This window comes from Arachis duranensis, chromosome 4 (assembly GCF_000817695.3).
Source record: "Arachis duranensis cultivar V14167 chromosome 4, aradu.V14167.gnm2.J7QH, whole genome shotgun sequence".
NCBI classification, from domain to species: Eukaryota; Viridiplantae; Streptophyta; class Magnoliopsida; order Fabales; family Fabaceae; genus Arachis; species Arachis duranensis.
Window position 1 is genome coordinate 26,600,621 of NC_029775.3, and position 21,314 is coordinate 26,621,934.

Consider the following 21,314-nt stretch of genomic DNA (forward strand, 5'->3'; position numbering starts at 1 on the left):
TTTTTTTTTTGGAAAGGGGTATTTTTATAATTTTTTTACTAAAATCCAACTTCCCCTAACCCAACTTACAAGAGAATGAAGATGAAAATTGAGTGTTTTGGATTATTTTTATTTTGATTTAGAGAAAATATTTATAATTATGTTTTGAATTATGTTTATTTTGCTGTGGGAATAATATTTATAATAATGTTTTGGATGAAAACTTGATTTATAATTATATTAATTAGATATTTATAATTACAAAGACTTTAATATTTGTGACTATAAAAATTATAATTTGTTTATACCTTTAGAAATTATAATAGTTAAAAGTAAAAAACATAAGAGATTTTTTATGCCTTTATATATATTATTTAATAGTTAAAAGTAAAAAAAGATGATATTTGGCCCACCGGCCCGCTAGCCCGCCATTAGGTGGGGCAGGTGGGATTCTCGGACCGCCTCACTAGGCGGGGCGGGATGGACCAGCCCGCCAAAGGGCGAGCTTCTGGCGGGGCGTGGCAGGCTTTCCCGCTTGCCACCCCTAGGTTCAAGGGAGAAACCAAGAGAGGCAATACTCCAAATTCCTAAAGGTATTGATAGGAGAAACCAACAAAAGAGGCGCCTAAAGCTAATAATGCCAAGGCTTTAAGAAGGACTTCTGATCTAAGCCTAAAAGAGTCCAATCTTGAAGCACACTTCGAAGGCACTTGGGAAGCACAGAAATAGTATAAATGGGGGAGGGTTAGAACTAGAAAGGGACTCTTGGAAGCTTTACTCTACTTCACGTTTTGGGTTGTACTTAACTTTTAGTTTATTTTTCCAGTTTTTACTTTTTTAAGCCTTAGTTTGTATTTTAGAGAGCAACGTGTCACTAAACCCCTCTTCATTAGAGGGGGAGCTCTGTTTTGATTCTAATGAATTGATGTTATTATTATTCTTCTCAATTCAATTATTGTTCATCTAAGAGAGAGTCTTTGTTCTTCAAATATCTAATTCTATCGAGAGAGGGATTAGATCTGTTTGAATCCTATGATGAGCTTGAAAAAGGATTCATAGAATTCAGTTTGAGGCTCTACTCTCACAATTTCTCTTGAGGGTTGTGTGGTTTAGAATAAAAATTGAACATCACCTCTTCTCATGAGCAATAGATCAAGAGATTGGCAATTGATTATGTTGAGAGAAATTGAATTACCAAGAGATTGAAATTCAATTACTTATGATTTGCCATGGATCTACTTTACATAATTGAGAAGGAGTTGAGAATCATTGATTCAGGAAGAACTAAACCCTCCAATCCCTAATGATTTCATCCCATATTATTTCTTCATGTATTTTGATTTTTTCATTCTAATTGTTTGCCTTAGTTTCCTTTCTGAATTACTAGTTTATCTTTGATGCCCATTATTCCCAATTCCCCTTACATTCCAGCATTTTAATTTCATTGTCATTTATTCTTCCACATTTACAATTCTTGCAATTTAAATTTATGCACTTTACATTTCCAGTTATTTACATTCTGTTCTTACTTTCATCCATTTATTTTCTTGTTCTTTATGTTTCATGCAAGTTACTTCATTATCAAGTTGTCTAAGAATTGAACAAATCTCATCAAATTGCTTGTTTAACTAGAATAGCCCATTAATTAAAATTGTTCAGTCCTTCAATTCTCGCGGGATCAACCTTAATTATAGTGAGTTATTACTTGATTACAACGCGGTGTACTTGCCAGTGGATATTGATCATCAAAATCCGTATCAGGTAGCGCTGTACCCTGCGGTGGTAGTCGATGAGAATGTGGGGAGAGATTAGAATTTTTCATGTGGACAGGAGAGATATATTAAGGTTTATGTGTTTGATTTTCATTGTATACTATCAATGGGATTAGGATAAAACTAGGTTGCCTCTTTTAGGATTCATTTTTATTGGGACCTATTTTACTCTAGTTGGTTGTACCACTAGTTGATCCCCTATACTTTTTCTTTCCTTTAAAGAAACACACCTTAACAATAATGTCCTTCTATTAAAAAAATAAAAAAATTAAATCAAAAATTTTAAAATTACATTCACTAACGTACCCACACACTCAAGCATTATATGAAACACTACAGCATCCACTACCTTGTCTAGTCGTAGCAGCCAGTAATGTCACAACCACTATCACACATATTGCTCCCCTCGCCATTGTTGCTAACGTTGCTCGCCCTGCCATCATTGCTCATCAAACTAACTTTGCTCCAAATTCTGTCTTTGCCATTGCTATCACATGCTCTCCTTGTTGGCTTGCTTCTCTATTCTCAAGTCCCTGCTCAACTCGTCATCACTCGCCTCTCCGATCTCTGCTCACTTTCTCGTCTCTCACAGCTTGTTGCTTTTTTCTCCAGTCTTTGGTCTCTGCTATCGATGAGAAAAGATTGCACACAAAATAACATAATAGAAAAGATTGGTGACAATTAAGTGTGATGAATGGCATGAGGTTTTTGTTGGAAAATAGAGTTAAGCTCCAAAGTAGTCCCTAAGATTAACCACTTACACCGAAAAGGTCTCTGTGATTCCAATTGCACCATAAAAATCCTCAAAATTGAAAAAATTTCACCACATTAGTCCTCCACTTTCTTTCTGTCGCGTTACTCCTCGTGTTAACTCACTTGATGCATCCCTTTCATACTGGTTTAGATGAAACAACATGGATTTAATTTTGGCGCTAATTTATTGATAAAATGTTGTTGTTTAATCTTAATAGTCTTACTTTTATGTGGGAAATAATATATTTTGTGGTTTATTAAAGTTAAATCACATCGTTTCATGAAGCATTTAGCCTCAAATTAAAGTAATGTCGTTTCATTTAATTCAGCGTAAAAGGGTATGTGCCATGTCACTTAGGGTGTGTGTGGTTCAAAGATTAAATTTTATTACCAAGTAATCTCATTCCTAGGCATTATATTCCTAGGAATGAGATTACTTGGAATATATGATTCCCATATTTGATTGTAAAATTTAATACATTGGAATATTATGTAATAATCCTAGGAATGACTAAATTTTTGTTTGGTTGAGTTTAAATATCTTGGTCATATTATGTAATATGTCAAAATTACCCTTAATCATTCAAATTAAAATATTAATGACTAAAAGTTAAATATTTTTTAAATTTACTAAAATACCTCTAATAATAAATATTTTTAGTTAAAATTATTATTGATTCTAAATTTTTTACTAAAATACCCCTAATAACAAATATGTCTAGTTAAATTATTATTGACTCTAAATTTTTTAAAATTTACTAAAATACCCCCTAATAACAAATATCTTTAGTTAAAATTATTATTGATTCTAATTTTTTTAAATTTACTAAAATATCTCTAATAACAAATATCTTTAGTTAAAATTATTATTGATTCTAATTTTTTTAAATTTACTAAAATACCCCTATTAACAAATATGTTTAGTTAAATTATTATTGACTCTAAATTTTTTACTAAAATACCCCTAATAACAAATATATTTAGTTAAAATTATTATTGACTCTAAATTTTTTTAAATTTACTAAAATATCCCTAATAACAAATATCTTTAGTTAAATTATTATTAACTCTAAATTTAAAATCTGTGATCAATTGATTCTAAATTTTTTAAATTTATTAAAATATCCCTAATAACAAATATCTTTAGTTAAATTATTATTAACTCTAAATTTTATCTCTACTAATAAATATTTAAATTTACTAAAATATCCCTAATAACAAATATCTTTAGTTAAATTATTATTAACTCTAAATTCTATCTCTACTAATAAATTTACTATAATACCCCTAATAACAAATGTTTAATTAAAATCAATTTTATCATAATTAAATTAGTGACTATGACAATGTAAAAGGAGCAGTGTTCATCTCAGATGATCCTCAACTAATTGAATGGGACATCTCTATTCTCCTAGCATTGTAATTACTTCCAAAGATGCAAAATCTATGATCAATTATGCACAAAGCAACAAAAATCCAAAAGCCACCATCAATTTTCAACAAACATTTCTTGGAATCAAGCCATCACCAGTTGCTGCACATTATAGTTCAAGAGGAACTTTAACTAGTTTCCATGGATCTTAAAACCTGATATAATGGCACCAGAAACTAGGATTTTAACTAGTTTGCTTTGAATTAGGTCAAATATTCTCTTCCATTTTCTATAGAAGTAGAAAATAACACAAGACAATTTTTCATCATCTTGAAGCAAGGAATCACACAAGTATGAAAAGAACAGTAATTAAAGGCCAATCACAAAATCATTACAATCCCATTTTCATCATCTTGAAGCAAGGAATCACACAAGTATGAAAAGAACAGTAATTATAAAATAAAATAAAACAAAGATGTACTAGGTGGTCTTATTTGTAGTATATAGATTATATTTAATTAAAACTATGAGATATATTGCAATTTGTGAAAATAATACCATGCTTCAATTTGAATAGTCAAACTATGAGATATACATGTGGCACTCAACATCAATGAGAATGTTGTTCAGCTATGCACTTCTTGTGTTCTGTACTTTGATGATAATAAGATATACATGTGCTATCGGCTATCTTTCTATTAAGAAATAATTTTAAGCTACACCTATTAATCCTTGACTACATTGAGATAGTAGAACATAAATCTAATTATGAGACATGCTCTTGAACAACGTATCAAGTGTAAATCTTAGCAATTTTGTTAATTTTAAGTTAGAAAGATACACACCTAGTAAAACAAGGAAGCTATAATCTCTCGATAAATAATATAATAGTTGTGGTTTTTAGCCAACCTGAAAATTGACAGGCTCCTATGGCTCAGACTTAACAAGCTCCTCGACAGAATTTCGGTAATTAGCAATCAAGTCTCTGTAACAAGGAGAAAAATAAATACATGTTTAACATCAAAATTTAAAGCTGCTTTGATTTCTTCCAAATGTTACAGAGCATCTTCACAGATATGTATGCAGTTCTCAGTTGTCACACCCCACAGAAAACATATGATTAGTAAAACCAGGTTAGAGTTTTCTTAATAAAAGGAAGAGAAGCACTGGGTACATGGGAATAGGCCTAAAACAGTCTAAAATATATCAACAAATAAGTAAAACAGAAGAAATAAATTGAAGAAGTAAGAAAAAAATAATTAATCTTTAATTAAATATGCTTTATCCTGCTTAACCAGCATTCATGTTCATTACCATTTTGATCCAACAAAAATTTCTTCCAAAATTATAACATAACTATGAACCAAAACCCAGACCAAAAAAAATCTAAACTAATTCAATCAATGATTTTACTACCAATCTCTCCATTGAAATGGAACTTTTTCTTTTAAGTAGAACCTCAGATTTAAATTATGAATCTGTTTGTTCTTTGGTTCACTTTAAAAAAGAGAAAGAGAAAGCTTGACATAAAACTCCAACCAATCTAAAATTCTCACGTATCAAATCATCAAAGAAAAATTGAAAAGAGAGAAAGAGAAGAAAACATCAACATACCAAAAAGAAAAAATCAATTAAACAGATGCATCCATACAGCACTATCTCTCTTCAATTGTTGCAAAAATAGTAGACATAAAAGAAAGTTAAAACATGTATATATTCATACACCAATTAACAACATTCAAATAGATAGAGATATATATGGCATCACCACCTAATGGCTCGAGTGAGAATTAATAATACATAGGCTCATATAATTACATTCATTCAGTTCAATTATTATGTTTTATTAGATCACCTCCGATCTAATCCTGGGCTATGCAAGGAAAACAGAAATACTGCCAAATAGATGAAGGATGAATCACAATATTAGTCAAATAGCATAGAAATTTAACACAAGGGTTTAAAGCAAAGAAAGCTTATTTACTTCTTCACAAGTAAATCCACTACACTTGAAATGCAGTAAGTAGTAACAGTAAATAGATAAGTATTCTTTCACAGCCTTGAATTGTCAAATTTATGCTCCAATATTATAGACCCTTCAATTTTAATTATTTTGATATCTCTATATAAAACCCTTCATATCTCGTGAGTCGTGGGACAACAACATACAAAGTTGGAACCAGATACAAACTCTTTCCAACACAGGTTTCATATACCAAACTATTACTTTTTATTCAAACCCTTTTTAGTTTTTAATTACCCAAAAATATGTCATATTGAAAAAGAGGTCATTTAATTATTATTTGTTTCTAACATGTTAGTTTGTAACTACTATTTTTTCGGTCTTTCTCTGGAGCAATTCATGCTCCTCAACATCCTGCTCTGTTCTATGAACAAGATATGAGAATACAAAGCAAAGGGACTGGCGTGTTTACTCCACAGTCCTTATGAATCCTTATGCCACAAGAATCAAACTCAAAATTTCATAATGCAGATCCAAAAACAATAACAATTTTAAGTTACAACATATGACTGAAAACAGAATCAACTAAAAAAAAGACACAACTCTATTTTATAACATCATCATTCAACCTTTGATTCAATCTACCATAGCCTTTGTCTTATATATACATTGATCAAAAGGTAAAAGAAGCCTTTTCCAATTTCAAAAAAGAATTTCTTTCATTTTTCAAAGGGCTTTGAGTGTTGCAGTAATCATCAAAGAACCTTTTGTTATGCTTCCTTAATGACATTGCATTTCAAAGAACCATATATTCTATTCAGTATCACAAACCAATCAACAATAAGATTAACAACAATGAATCAACTATTTTACAAAATTTTTTAAACCTAGCACAAACCTTCATGCCAATAAATTATAGCACAAACATAGTTTAGGAAAAATAAATAAATAACAAATAAAAGATCCTTACCTGAAGAAGAAGACTCTGCGCTTGAAAAAGATGAACAAGGTTGCAGAAGACAAATTAAACTCTCTTTGATGGTTATTGCTGAGACGTGAGGAGGGAGAGAAGCGAATGAGATGACACGAACAGTAAGCACCACTCGAGATGATGAACACGACCAGGAAGCACGAATAGGAACCGTGAGCTGTGATGATGACACGAACGCGAACGATTTCCTTCTAGAATAAGGAGCGCGATAGTCGTGCAAATCGAAATCGGCGGCGAGGCGGCACCGACGCCGGTGGAGCCTCCGTGAATTTGAAGAAAAGCCTCGTTAGGGATTGGTTTTCATGGAGGAGGGGTTTCTGCTAGGGTTTCGTTTTGTTTGAAATGAATTGGGAAAAATATAAAAAGCAGGGTTGGAGTGAAATTAACAAAGGTATTTTAGACTTTTCACTTTATTATACACATTCCATTTCCATTGGAATTAAAGATAACCAGGGGGGAAATGGAAATGAAATGAGTTGGATTTTGATTCCAGGAAATAAAACATACCCAGGAATAATTTTTTAAATTTTGAACCAAACATGGGAATAAAATATTCCCATCTCAAAATTCCTGCTTGTATTCCCTCCAACCACACACACCCTATGACGAGTAACTCAAAGAAAAATGAGTGGGATTAATGTGGTGCAATTTTTTTTTAATCTTAGATATACTTTTGTGGTGCAATTAGAATCTTAGAATTTTTTTGGTACAAATAGCTAATGTCATCAATGACCACTTTAAAATTTTACTTGCATATATTTATAGACATTACATGACATCTGTCAATGTACAACTCTACAAGAATATTTCTTTTTAAATGTGATTTATTTATCCTAATTAATATATAATAAATTTGTTATTGTTGATTTCTTTTAATCTTGTTTTCAGCAATTTTGCCTTTTTCTTTTTAACCTTTTTCCTTTTCCAAGTTGTTGTTTAAATTTCTTTTAATAAAATATTGAAGCTATTGCTGATCAAGATCTACAAAGTAGTATTTTAATTTTATTTTAGTTATGAATTTTGATGTGTTGAATTTTGAACGTAAAATTTGAATAATGACAAATTATTATATGAAAAGTAAAAATTTTGAATTTTATTGTCATTGAATCAATGAATTTAAATATCTAAAAATTTATATTGATAGATTTTAAATAATTTTATTATATATTTTTTGTTAAACTAGTTTGATTACGGTTCAATTATGATTGGACCATTAAATCTTTGGACCAGTTACTTAATTGATTCACCGATCGATTTGGCTGTCACAACTCACAACCTTGATGTGTACTCATATTATCACTTTATTCTATATTTTGTTTTGTTTGAGTTTATGAATACCGCTGCGAGTTTGGAAAGATTGTCCCTAATGGTTGAGAACGACAAAGCCTTTATGAAGAGATTAACTTTCTGGTCTCTGGTGAAAACAAGATGTATTCTCATGAGGCCAGATTCTTTGTATACGTTGTCGCTCCATATGATAATCTACTTCTAAATATTTTGTAAGCTTTATGGAACACCAAATTGGCCACAATGTATAGTGCACTATGATTGTCACATTAGAACACTACTAGCTCCCAAAAATAATTAAGCTGCATCAAGATCTCAGAGAATATTTTGTATCTATTGCAGCTCTTTGACACTAGTTCCTTATATAGTTATACAAAATGTAATACAAATTTGTACAAGAACGAATACGGAGTATGTGGGTTCATATGTAAAATATCTTATATGAGAAGTATATTAATAACAATAAATCGAAACTACTGATATTCAGTATATCACCTAATCAATAAATTTAAGGATCAAATTTGATATATTTAATGACTTTTTCTTCAAGTATATCTCTCTTTGTCTCTTCTCTCAATAGCTTTTTCTAATGCCTCATATAGCTTGTTTTCTTGAAATAAAGAAATTAAAGATAAATTAAAAAAATAATATATTCAATGTTAACAATGAAAAAAAAGATGTAAGCAACAAAATATGGCTGAATGCCTTTTTTATATAGGTGCACTGTTTCCAAAAATTAAAACTTTATGTGCTAACAAAATCTAAGCACAGCAGATAGGATCATGGTTGCATTCTTCTCAAAAAATCAGTGTGTTACAACAGGGATAATAAAGGTGCGAAAATGCAGAGCAACAATATGCAGTAGCAAAAGAACGTGGGTGTGTATGTGTTGTCCTTGTATTTGCTTTTCTTTCTTTTTGTTAATAATAGCTTGTCCTTGTTTGTGCTAACTAAATTAGTATCGTTGATCTTTCTTTAACTCCAAATTATTCATATTGTTGCTACATTTTCTCTTTATGTTTGTCCAAAACTGGCTTCTTTCCTTTCTTTTTAGACCCTGCAAATTATGACTATAGGTCTTCACAAAAAGAACACTTATAACAAACTTTGAACTTTCAAATCCAACAATCAAATAATTTTTATCATCACTAAAATAAAAATATTATTTTCTAAACCCAACATGTCACATAGTCATAAATTCACGTAACTATGATACTAAAGCTATGTATTTTGTCTCAACTGAAGACCTTGTGAAGTATCTTACATGTTTGCTTTCTTTGCCTTTCATGGGAATAACAAATGGTTATTAAGATTAAAAAAAAAAAAATAGTATCCACTGATTAAATGCCGAGTATCAAGGCATCCTCTCCAATCAACACTGTGGAACCCAAAGGTATATAGTGCGCTTTCAAATATTTTTGCATTCTTTGATTGATCGATAAACAGGCATGTTGGATGAGCCATGCAATAGAATAACATATTTTTTAATTAAGAGGATAAACTAAAAAATCACTTATGTATAACAATAAAAAAGATTTAAAATACAATAAAAATCAACGTAAAATAATCTAAAATGATCTTATTTTATATTTTTAATTATTATTAAAATAATTAAAAAATATTATATATAATTAAGTGTAATAATATTACATTATAAAATTATGAATATTAAATTAAATAAAATAATTTTAAGTCATTTCTCCCCTATCATTATTGTTAAGATTTTTCAAAATGCAACTAAAAAAAACGGAATTAATATTCACTCAAAACAAAAACAACAACTTACATTATATATTGAAAGTGATCAAACCTTTCAATTTCATTAATTAATAATCAATAACAATAGAAAACTTTAATTTATATAGGTTTAAAACTGATTAAACTCATACATAACACATTAGTTTGTAGTTCAGGTAAACTTTTGATAAAAAAACACACCACCATCGTTAACAGTTGAAGATGCAAATGCATACAGCAGTTTTACTCCAAAAGAAGCCAAGGCATTTTCCGTCACCTCCCAGCTCGCTAAGGTGCTTAAAAGCACAAGTACTTCAATATATACATAATTCTTTATCACACCCTCCTCCTTCCATAAACAACTTTTCTTGACATCTTTTCTGCTGCAATGATGAGCAATTATTCCCAACACCATTACTATCCTTGTTGCAAACTTCACTACTTACCCCCGTAATCATAAGAGCACCTATATATATGTATATATGTAATACACACTACAAAAACTTTGGGTTAAAATGGCGATTTTTTGGGTATTTATGGCGGTTTGAACCGCCAATATTATCAGGAATGGCGGTTTTAAAAAGCAACATAATTCTGGGCGCCATTCTGGTTTTTACGGCGAGTTTTAAAATATCGCCACATTTTTCTTGGTTAAAACGGTAGTTTTTGGATAGGTTAAAACAGCAGTTCAAACTGCCATGATTTCTAGACAAAATGACATTTTTTGGTTAGTTAAAATGGCAGTTCAAACCGTCATTATTTACAGGTTGAAAACGACGTTTTTGATTGGTTAAAACAGCGTTTAAAACAGCCTTTTTTATTGGATTAAAACAGCATTTTTTGTTGGTTAAAATGGTATTTTTGAACCACCGTTTTTACCCTGACATTGGCATTTTTATTTGTTAAAACGGCGTTTGAAACCGCCATTTTTACAAGGTTAAAATGGCGTTTCATGTTATTTAAAATGGTAGTTACAAATCGCCTTTTTTTACAGGGTAAAAATAATATTTTTTATCGTGTTAAACGAATAATTTTTTTATTAAATTTTTAAAATAACAAAAATATTATATAACTCATAAACAAAGTATTATATTACTCGTAAAAAAAGTACTAAACAAAATATATGATTTTTTAGTATTGAAAATCAAAAGTAATAACTCTTATACATAGTATATATCAAACATAGCATAATTTTTTAACTATAAATATCTTAACATGTAATTTTTAATATATAAAATTTCCATCATATTTCATGCTACTCTGTTATTCGGTCCAAAGACTTACTTTCTAACTCTTTTGGCGATGAAATTTTACTCTTTTGATCTAATTTTTACAATAAAAATATAATTTAAAAAATAAATAAAAAAGAATAATTATTACATTCACATAATTATATTCACAGATAAAGCAAGAAATCATGAAAATTGTACTCACATGACATGCTTTACATATATATGCATTTGGAAATTATTATAATTATGGTGAGTGAATGACCCCAAATATCTATTGTTTTTCTTTGCTAAGTGCTTGAACTATATTTACATCGTTACTTTCTAAATTTGTATCCACTTGTTTGACAAAGAAATTAAGCATGTTATTATGTGAACACAATTTATATACACCTGTTTGACAAAAAATATTTATAATCCTTGTAAACAGATAAACTCAAAATATCTAAATTTGCTTCCTAATCTTTAGCATCACAACCATTGATTTTTTCCTTTTTATCACATTTGCTTATATTATCTTTAAAAAAGCTACAATTTTACTTGAGACCTAATTCATTAACTGACATGTCAATTTTTTCACATCAGATTGTTTGAGGGCCTTTAACATGAACATTTGAGCTCTTTCTTCCAAACACCTGCATCAGAACAGAATAGAACATCCACCATTAAGATATTTAATTTGGTTATATATTAATAAATATAGATTTTTTATATTTAGTGAGATTATCATATCAGATTAGCAACCTTATTTATCAGATCAGCAACAACACGTTCAAATTATAGTCCACAAGTAAAATCAAAAGAAAAGATGCAAGTGAGAAGAAGATGAAAGCCTTGAGAAACCTGAAGATCATGGAGCTTGACTCCAGCAGCAACGGAAACCAATAGCTTGTTCTTTAATTTGTGAGAAGCGGGTTCAATTTCAAGACCACATCCTTGACTGCAACAACACAAGGAGAAAATGGAGTGAAAATACAGTTGAAGAAGGCGGTAATTACTAATTAGAAAGAGAGAGTGTGAATGATTGATGACAATACCTATTCAGCAATAAAAATTGAAATTAGAGTGCTTTAAAATGAGTTAACACCCAAAAGAAAAATCTTAACAACTTTCACAATTAGTTTTGATATTCTTTTTCCTTTTAAAGGCCAATTTGGCTAAATCAAACCAAGCTTAGCAAAAAAACAGCTTTTGCTTCAACTCTATCAACATAGCCTATCTATTCAGCACCTCCAGCAATAAGAAACTCATCTACAATGATACCAGGAGTTTAGGTAATATAGAGTTAATTTATGTTATCATGACAGATATATTATAAATAGGACACCATGGATTTGGGAGATTACTAACAACAAATTCGGTATGTTACCCATATCTTCTAAACTGGTGCCTTTGGTATGTAGCTCAATGTTAAATGCATGTCGATAAGCAGCATTTTTAAACCCTGTGCTGGTTTATATCAACTTAAGAAGCAAAGTAATGAAAAAAAAAAGGATTACGGAAACCAAACATGATTTCTACTATGAACAAATATCATATTTTTCTCAGGATATAAGATTCACATGTTACTTCAAAACATGAGAAAACCATCCCCCTCAGCAGCAATGACAATCATGCATGTAATTTTGTGTCTGATGACATCTCAAACCGATCAAATGACTTCTAGAAAATGCAAGTAAAGAAAGACTGGACTACACTTTCAGAGATCAGTCATGCAAGAGGAAAAAATTACAACAGTAAAATACCTACCTCAACCCTTTTTTCTCCATAAATAATATTGATAGAAGGGAGATTGTATAGTCTCAACAAAGCTCTGACATAAGAAACAAAATAAATTCACCCTTGATGATGAGAAAACTCAGGACTCCAAAACACATATTTATCTAAGTCTTGGGATATTAAGATCTACCTCTTTTTAATTCAAATTCCGACAGCTATCAAGACATTTCCCAAATTTGAGAAACCAATTTCAGGAGTGCCGCCTCACTACAAGAAAACAGCTCTATTGTCACGCTTTTAAAGCGTGGCGAAAAACTGAAAAAAACGTGGCGATAACTTTTCGCCACGCTTTTGAGCTACTGCCACGCTTTCGAAAGGAGACCTCTGAAAGGGTGGGGTTGCTCTATTGCCACGCTTTTTTCAGTCTATCGCCACACTTTTTTTTCCACGCTTGCCACTTTTAAAAGCGTGGTTGTAGGTGGGAGATATGGCCACGCTTTTAAAGCGTGACCATATGTGGAGGATAAGGCCACGCTTACAGATATGGCCACGCTTTTGTAAGCGTGGCAATAGACGAGATATTGCCACGCTTTTAAACCGTGGTAATAGAGGAGATATGGCCACGCTTTTCTAGCATGGCAACAAGAGGAGATATGGCCACGAGTTAGAAGCATGGCAGTAGACCAGATATGGCCACGCTTTAAAAGCGTGACAAAAAGAGGAGACATGGCCACGCTTTATAAGCGTGGCAATAGACAGAAATATGGCCATATGATCACGCTTTTAAAGCGTGGCGAAAAAGATGATCAGTAACTTAATTTCTTTTTAATCTTCATAAATAAAACCTTACATAAATTCATAAATAATTTTATAATTTAGTCACTCACCAATAATTTTAAATCAAGTAATCCAACTTTTATAAAGTTGTCACTTAAGTGTGTGATCACATAACAACATGCTCTAATAAAATACCAAAAATCAAAGTTATAACAACTACTCATAAATTCCTAATACATGAATTAAAATTCCTAATCAAAGTCATAACATCTACTTCTTGTACTTCATGCCAAGATATAAAGATTTTATGTATCACTGCGAGCGAAATTGTTTTGACCTGTGCCCTGCAAAATAAAAAACACAAATGAACAACTACAAATGAAAAATGAATGATGCAGTAAACTAAACTAGTTTACGAGCCAAAGAACAAAGAACCATTTGTGAGCTATGGAACAGTAAACTAGTATTGCCCGCAACAAGTTCTTCTCATTATTGATGATTTTGAGGGTGAAGGTGAAATGCCAAAAAATTTGCTCTCATTTATTCATGTTCAAGTAGAGTTTTTGTTACTCTTTTACTTGCATTTTGAAGAGGCAGTGGATCAGTACTTTTTGCTCTCGGAGATAATGCATCCTTCTGAAGTATTCCCATTTATAATGCAAGATCCAAATCGCTGGTCTTTACTGGTATTTTTTGTGCGCTTCATACTATGTTATATAATGCATTCATAAGTTGTTTCAAAGTTTTGTTGCTTATTATTTGTTCTCATTTCTGGGTTCTGTCTGGTCATTTGCTTTACTTTTGAACTCTGACATGTGTTGCCAATTTCCATCGAAATTGTTTGCATGTTATTGAATGCAATTGTTATTGAAATTTAGTTTTAATAGTAAACTTTGATATTTGAACTTATTTATGAACTTTTAACTAAAAATTATAGACAAATTATTACAAAAAAATTATAAAACTTTAAATTATTAGTTTAAAAATATTTAAATTTAAATATTTAAAATTATATATTGAATTTTTAAACAAAATAAAAAAATAAAATCTAATTTATCATTGGATTTATTATCGGTTAAATCCACCGGTAACTATTAATTTAATTATTAATAATAAATAATATATTACCAATAGATTTATCGAAAAAAATTTTAATGGTAATAAACTCCAAAATTTCGTAATTAAAAATCTATATCCGTTGCTAAATCCGTTGGTAATTTGGAGTATAAATAGTTACCGAACAAATTTTTTTTTTTGATAAATTCGCTGATATTCAGTGACTTTTTTATAGTGAGACTTGTCTCTAGTAAAAACAGGAAGTGATCTCATATGACATTAAATCATTTTGTCCTGTTTGTTGTGGAATCTTATGTGAGAAGTATATCAAAAACAATAAATCAAAACTAATTTGCAGTACATCACATAATCAATAAATTCATATAACTTCGGTCAGTATCCTGCTTTTTTGCCTTTTATGAGAATAAGGAATAGCCAAGAAAAAATAATAACCAGTTATTGATCACCAAGTATCAAGGCATCTTCTCCAATCAACATTGTTAAACCCAAAGATAGGGATGCTTTCAAGTACTTTAGCACCCTCTGTGTTGCTTGATAGTGATGAGCTATTGTTGGATAGCACAACCCTTTTTTTTTTTTTTGGTAACTATGAATAGCATATTTTTTAATTAAGAAGCTAAGGGATATTAAATTAAATAAAATAATTTTTTTTACTGTCTCTCCTAACATTATCGTTAAGCCATTTCTAAAATGCAACAAAGAAAAAGGTAAGTTATTTTTTATGATATATGTTTAATAATTATTGGATGAAATTAATTAACTTATCATAATTAACTTTAATTCTTAATTTAATCTAAATTTATACTATAACTTTTTTCACAAATTATAAAATCACCATAGAAATCCCATATTTTTTTATTTTTTCATACATACACCTATTAATTAGTTCCAATCACAAAATAAAAAAATTCAATAAAATAAAATAAAAAGAAAATCAGTATAAAAATTTCAAAATTAAATTTCAAAATTCTTTAACTCCTTTTTGCTTTTTTAATTTTTTTTAAATCTTTTCCATTCCTCCTAGAGAATTATTTAAGTATTTTTCTTCTCATGCTCCATACAAATCGATATTCTCTCCTTTTTCACTGTTGTTTTTATTAAATCTTTCTTATATACTTTGATTAATTCATCATGTAATATAACAATGAGATATTCATACTAATAATAGTTTAATTTATAACCCACTCTAAAGAACACAACTTAAAAAAAAAATTAATTATACGTACAAATCAAACTCTTAATAACAATGACGATGATGTGAAACAAAACACAATCTTATATTTACTAACATTATTATCACTTAATTTCTAGAATAATTTTGATCATAATCACCTAACATGGATAAAAAAGAATATAATGAACCACTATATATAGGGATAATTTATCCTTTATTTTAGAGAGAGTTGGATAGAATTTATTTATATTGAAAATATTAAACTTTAATTTATTGTCTAGGTTTAAAAGTGATCAAACTCATACATTAGGTTGTAGTTCATGTAAGCTTTATTTTGATCAACCCACCAGCATCACTAACAGTTGAAGGTGCAACTGCAGAAACCAGCACTTGGATTCCTATAGTAGCCAAAGCATTTTCCTTCAGCACTCTGGCCAAGGTGCTTAAGAGCACAAGCATTGGTACACCATTGTTCATCACACCCTCCTCCTCCCTTACGCAACTTTTCTCGACATCTTTCCTGCTGCAATGATGAGCAATTATTCCCAACACCACCACCATCCTTGTTGCACACTTCACTACTTGCCACCATGATCATAAGAGAACCTATATATGTGTATATGGAATACATGCCACAACATTATTCATATGCTTTCAAAATTTTGAACTTTTAGTAGTATTGGATGCTTGTTCATATTCATTGGTATAGCTAACTAGAAATTGTGGTTATACACCACCAGTTAGTGAACATATACATCACAACAAATATATACTAGAAAAAGCTAAGTTAATGGGATGAAGTGCATACTGAACTCTTATGTCTTTGTAGAGATCAAAATTATGTTTTGAGGTACTTATATAAGGTATTTGTAAAGTTGTGCTGTTATTCCTACAAAAGGATTAGAAAGCTAACTTACTTGATGTTGTGAGGAGGAGGAGAACGAGAATAGCGTATTGCGAGAAGTGTTTGGCCATTCCGCCTGAAAAATTCACGATCACTCTTTAGGAGAATGTGGGTTCATGTATGTGTTCTTTTTACTTTTACATTTATATATATTTTTGGTATATATATATATATATGAAAGAGAAAGAGAATTTATGGCATTAATTGCATGTTGAATGAATTATATAAGGGGATGTGGGTTCATGTATGTGTTCTTTTTACTTTTACATTTATATATATATTTTGGTGACTCTTTCACATTTATATATATATGAAAGAGAAAGAGAATTTATGGCATTAATTGCATGTTGAATGAATTAGATCTACAGCAAGGAAATGGTTGATAAAAAAAAAATATTAGAAAAAATAATTAAAATTTGTCTTATTCGATATTAATTAATTATTGTAATAATTAATGAATATTAAATAAGATAAATTTTAATTTTTTTTAATATTATTGTTATAATCTATTCTATCTATAAATTAAGGGGATCACTCAAATAAAGATGTCTATTTCATCTTTAATTAAAGATATTTTTATGTTATATTTTAATTAATTTTTATATAATTTATTCGGTGTTCTTCGTCACATATTATTAAATTTTTAGATTTTCTTTGCAAAAATAATAAAAAATATTTAGATTGAACTAAAACTAAAAAGATAATAAATTAACTATTAATTTTTTTAAAATTAATTAAAATTCACTAATTTAAATTTGTTTTCATTTTTAATATAAAAATTAGAAATAAATAAAATTTTTATAACTAAATGTAGTGTAACAAAATATATATAATATTAATTAGTTTTAAAGAAATTCTGAAAAAATAGTTTTTCTCTAATAAAGTGTTATTAGAAAATTAATATTATAAAAGCTAATTTCAACCAATACGATATAATAGGTTATTAAATATATTTAATACAAAACACATTGAATATAAATTTTTATTAAGTTTAAATTTTAAAAAAATTTAATTAAATTTCGAATATTCTTATTTTAAAGAGTTAGAATATTTTTAATATCATCTTTTTCGTATCTTTTTAATTGAGTTTTTTATTTTTTAAATTATAAACCTTATTTATAATTAAGGGTAATATTTCAACACCATGAATTAACCACACATACAAAAATACGAGAACAATTCTATAGTCATAATTATAATCTAACTTTATAAGCAATACAATAAAACTATATATAAGTAATATAACTAAATTTTATCTATATCTATAGTCACATTTCATAAATAATATAATTAAATTATATTTATTTTTATAATTAAAATATGAATAAAAATACAAAAAAAAACATCATGATGGTTAATTTTTTCGTTCATAATTTTTTTATTATTTTTGTTGTGAAAAGTTTAATTATTTTAATAGTTAATTATTTTCTAAAAAAAATATAATTGAATAATCAAAAAAAGTTTTATATCTACTAGTCTTCTGAAGGAAAGTTAAACAAAAATATTAAATAGAAAAGTGCACTACTCACATAAGTGTTAAACATAAACCGGATAGGATAAGAGTAAAGCGAAACATAAATACATAAAAGAAGAATTCCAAGATATAGATAACAAAGCTTCTGACCTAGCTTGTGAAGTTAAAATCGGATAGAGCATATAAACATATATACATAAATACATGAGAATCCCAAAATGACCCAAAAAACTGTTTATAGAACTTGTTTCTTCAAATAAACCTCTAAGATGGATAAAACATAATATATATAATGGAGATATAAAGTATCTACATATATATTGAAAACCAAAATAGAATCTCCAAAAAGATAGAATCCTTTGCTTCAGAAACTCTCAGAATGCCTCAGCGAGGTACCTCACGTCCTGTATCTGAAAACCACAAAATATGTATGGGGTGAGAACCAGAGGTTCTTAGCATGGTAACGGTGCTCATATAACTAACATATAATGTCCGAAAAAGGCGAAGGCGATCCTAGAACTTCCGACAACAGATTCAAACTTAAAAGCTAAAATTTAAGACCATGAAATAAGGCGAGGTATCTAAGTTTAATGATTCCTAGTTTTTATCACAGTTCTAACCTAAGTCCCTAAGTTCATTACCTTTCCTCCAATCCTCGAAAATACCAGTGCACAGACAAACAATACATACAAAGAAAACACAAGTAGTTTACAGTTACAGCAAACAAAACATATAGCAGTTAAGCATAAATATCACTTATGCAAACCCACGAATGCAAAAATAAACAAGACACATAAATGCATATGATGCATGCCTTTTCTACTAGCCGTGAGCTCACGTGTCGGTTACTTTGCCAGAACTCAACACACCTAGTAGCTAACCCGGATATTGTCTCGTTGATATGCCTCCACAAATACTCTTGGGATATAGTGCTCACCACACTCATGGGATATAGTGCCCGTCGCATTACCCGGGATAAAGTGTTCCCACACTCTTGGGATATAGCGTCCGCCACGCTCTCGGGTAATGCCCGTCACACTCATGGGATATAGTGCCCGACACACTTCCAAGGGTAAGGTGCTCCCACACTCTAGGGATGTAGCGCCCACCACGCTCTCGGGATATAGTGCTCGTCACACTCTCCAATCACACTCACTATTTATCATTACCACCATTATACCCTCTCTCGTACACTAACATTTCATCAATTCATATCTCAATTCAATCTCAAGTTCACCATTTATCATCATCATCATCATCATCATCATCATCATCATCATCATTATTCACTTCTCATTCAACATTGCCAACACCTCATTACTTAGTTATTCGCTTTATCCACACTTTTCAATTCAAATCCCCCACTTCAAACCCTCTCTTCACCTCTAATTCACCATCCCTTCCTAGTTCAACCCCCTTCGTTACCATTACAACTCAATTCTAGGGTATTAAAGAGTAAAAATAGAGGTTTAGAGGTTCAAAATCATGTTTTAAAACACAAAACTCATTTTGCTGAAAACAGGGACTCCGCGTACGCGTGGGTGGGTTTTTCTTTGCTCACATACGCATACGCATGCTGCAGAGTGGCAAATTGGCTAAGTGCTGCAGAATTTCAGTTTCGCACACCAAACTTCCGACGCGCATAACTTTTTCGTTTTAAAACATTTTTCATCCATTTTTGTTCCCCATCACATATATACACTACCTATTTCACATCATTATATTCATGCATACACACGCAAGAGATTCACTAGGGTTTGAGAATCCTTACCTTGAATGTGCCTCAATCAAACAAAAGCCCGCTAATTCTTCAAGTTAATTTGACCCTAAAACATGAAATTAACCAAAAACCTCAACACCTAAAGCACAAAATTTTTGAATTGGAGAAGAAGGAATTGAAACTGGAAACATAGCTTCCTTACCGAATTAAGTACCGGGCTTTTTAGAGCTCGTCGTTGCGTTGGCGATTAGTGCTCTGAATCAAAAGTTACGGTCCAAAGAAAGAGGAGATGAATAGTAGTAAGGGTTTGGTGCCCCTTTCACCATTTCTAGTGTGTTTCTCATTAATGGAGAAGAAGAAACCTGAATTCACTTTAAGTGTGGGTTGGATTGGGTTGGGACTTGGGCTAAATACGAGCCTGGTTTTCCCGATTCAGCCCAATCTTGGGTCAAATTTTTTAAAATTAGTGTCAAAATTTTTATTTTAATTAGATTTATCTCATTAAACTATAAAATTCCATTTTATAATTTTTTAATTAATAATTAATTTATTTGCTAATCATTTACTAATTACGCGGGGTTTAGAACCTACTTACCTAATTAAGAATTTTGTCCTCAAAATTCAATTTGCTTGAAAAGAGGTGTGGGTAGCCATTTCTCATCTTGAATTCAAGTTTTAAGGTGTGTGCTTCTATTCCAGCCTTCTAATCCGTGTTAACACTACAATTGGTTTTAATACATCCCGATTTTAATTCTTTAGTTTTTGATTGCTCACGATTCTAGTCTGTTGAAGTAACTTTTAAGAATGCGTGACTTCCTCCTTCAAACTCTCTAGGACTTCTCCTTTCTCATTCACAAAACTTACCTGTTGGCTTTACGTAGTTATAATCTCATCTCATTTTCACTTAATCTTTTCTCCGTTGCCTCGGCTATCGCTTCGAAAACAAAAATGCCCGATTCTCCAGTTTATTTCGATACAGATGCGATTCACACACCGTGAAACCTTACTATCTCTTTGATATTTAGTCTCGCCAATTTCTTCCATGAATTATTCGCGTCGATAGGCAAGAGGTAAGTAAACTTGGTCACTCGATATATGATTACCTAACAGCATCAAATCTCGTCTCAGACTCCAGCAAACTTCATTACAAAATTCGTAGCCATACCTTTCATGTCCCCCTCAATCTCTTCTTGATTTTCTTGATCAACAGACCTCAACATCCTTGGTAATTCCTTATTATCTTGCTGTGTTCTTTGAATTCTAGCCTTACCACTATTTGAAAATTGCAATCGATTTAACTTGATACTTTTAGCTACTTTCTCAATACCCAACTTATGACTACAACCTAAGACTTCAAACCTTAATCATTCTCTAAACAACAATACT

General features: G+C 30.3%; 1 protein-coding gene across 1 annotated transcript; it reads right to left on the minus strand.

Annotated features, from left to right (window-relative positions):
- Window positions 1-15,909: 15,909 nt before the first annotated feature.
- LOC107483852 (uncharacterized) lies at window positions 15,910-16,882 on the minus strand. The gene is made up of 2 exons (XM_016104460.3): window positions 16,748-16,882; window positions 15,910-16,436 (listed from the first exon to the last, which is right to left on the minus strand). Exons 1-2 carry the CDS (start codon window positions 16,803-16,805, stop codon window positions 16,186-16,188), a joined length of 309 nt encoding a protein of 102 aa, XP_015959946.1. The 5' UTR covers window positions 16,806-16,882; the 3' UTR covers window positions 15,910-16,185.
- Between the last annotated feature and the right edge of the window lie 4,432 nt (window positions 16,883-21,314).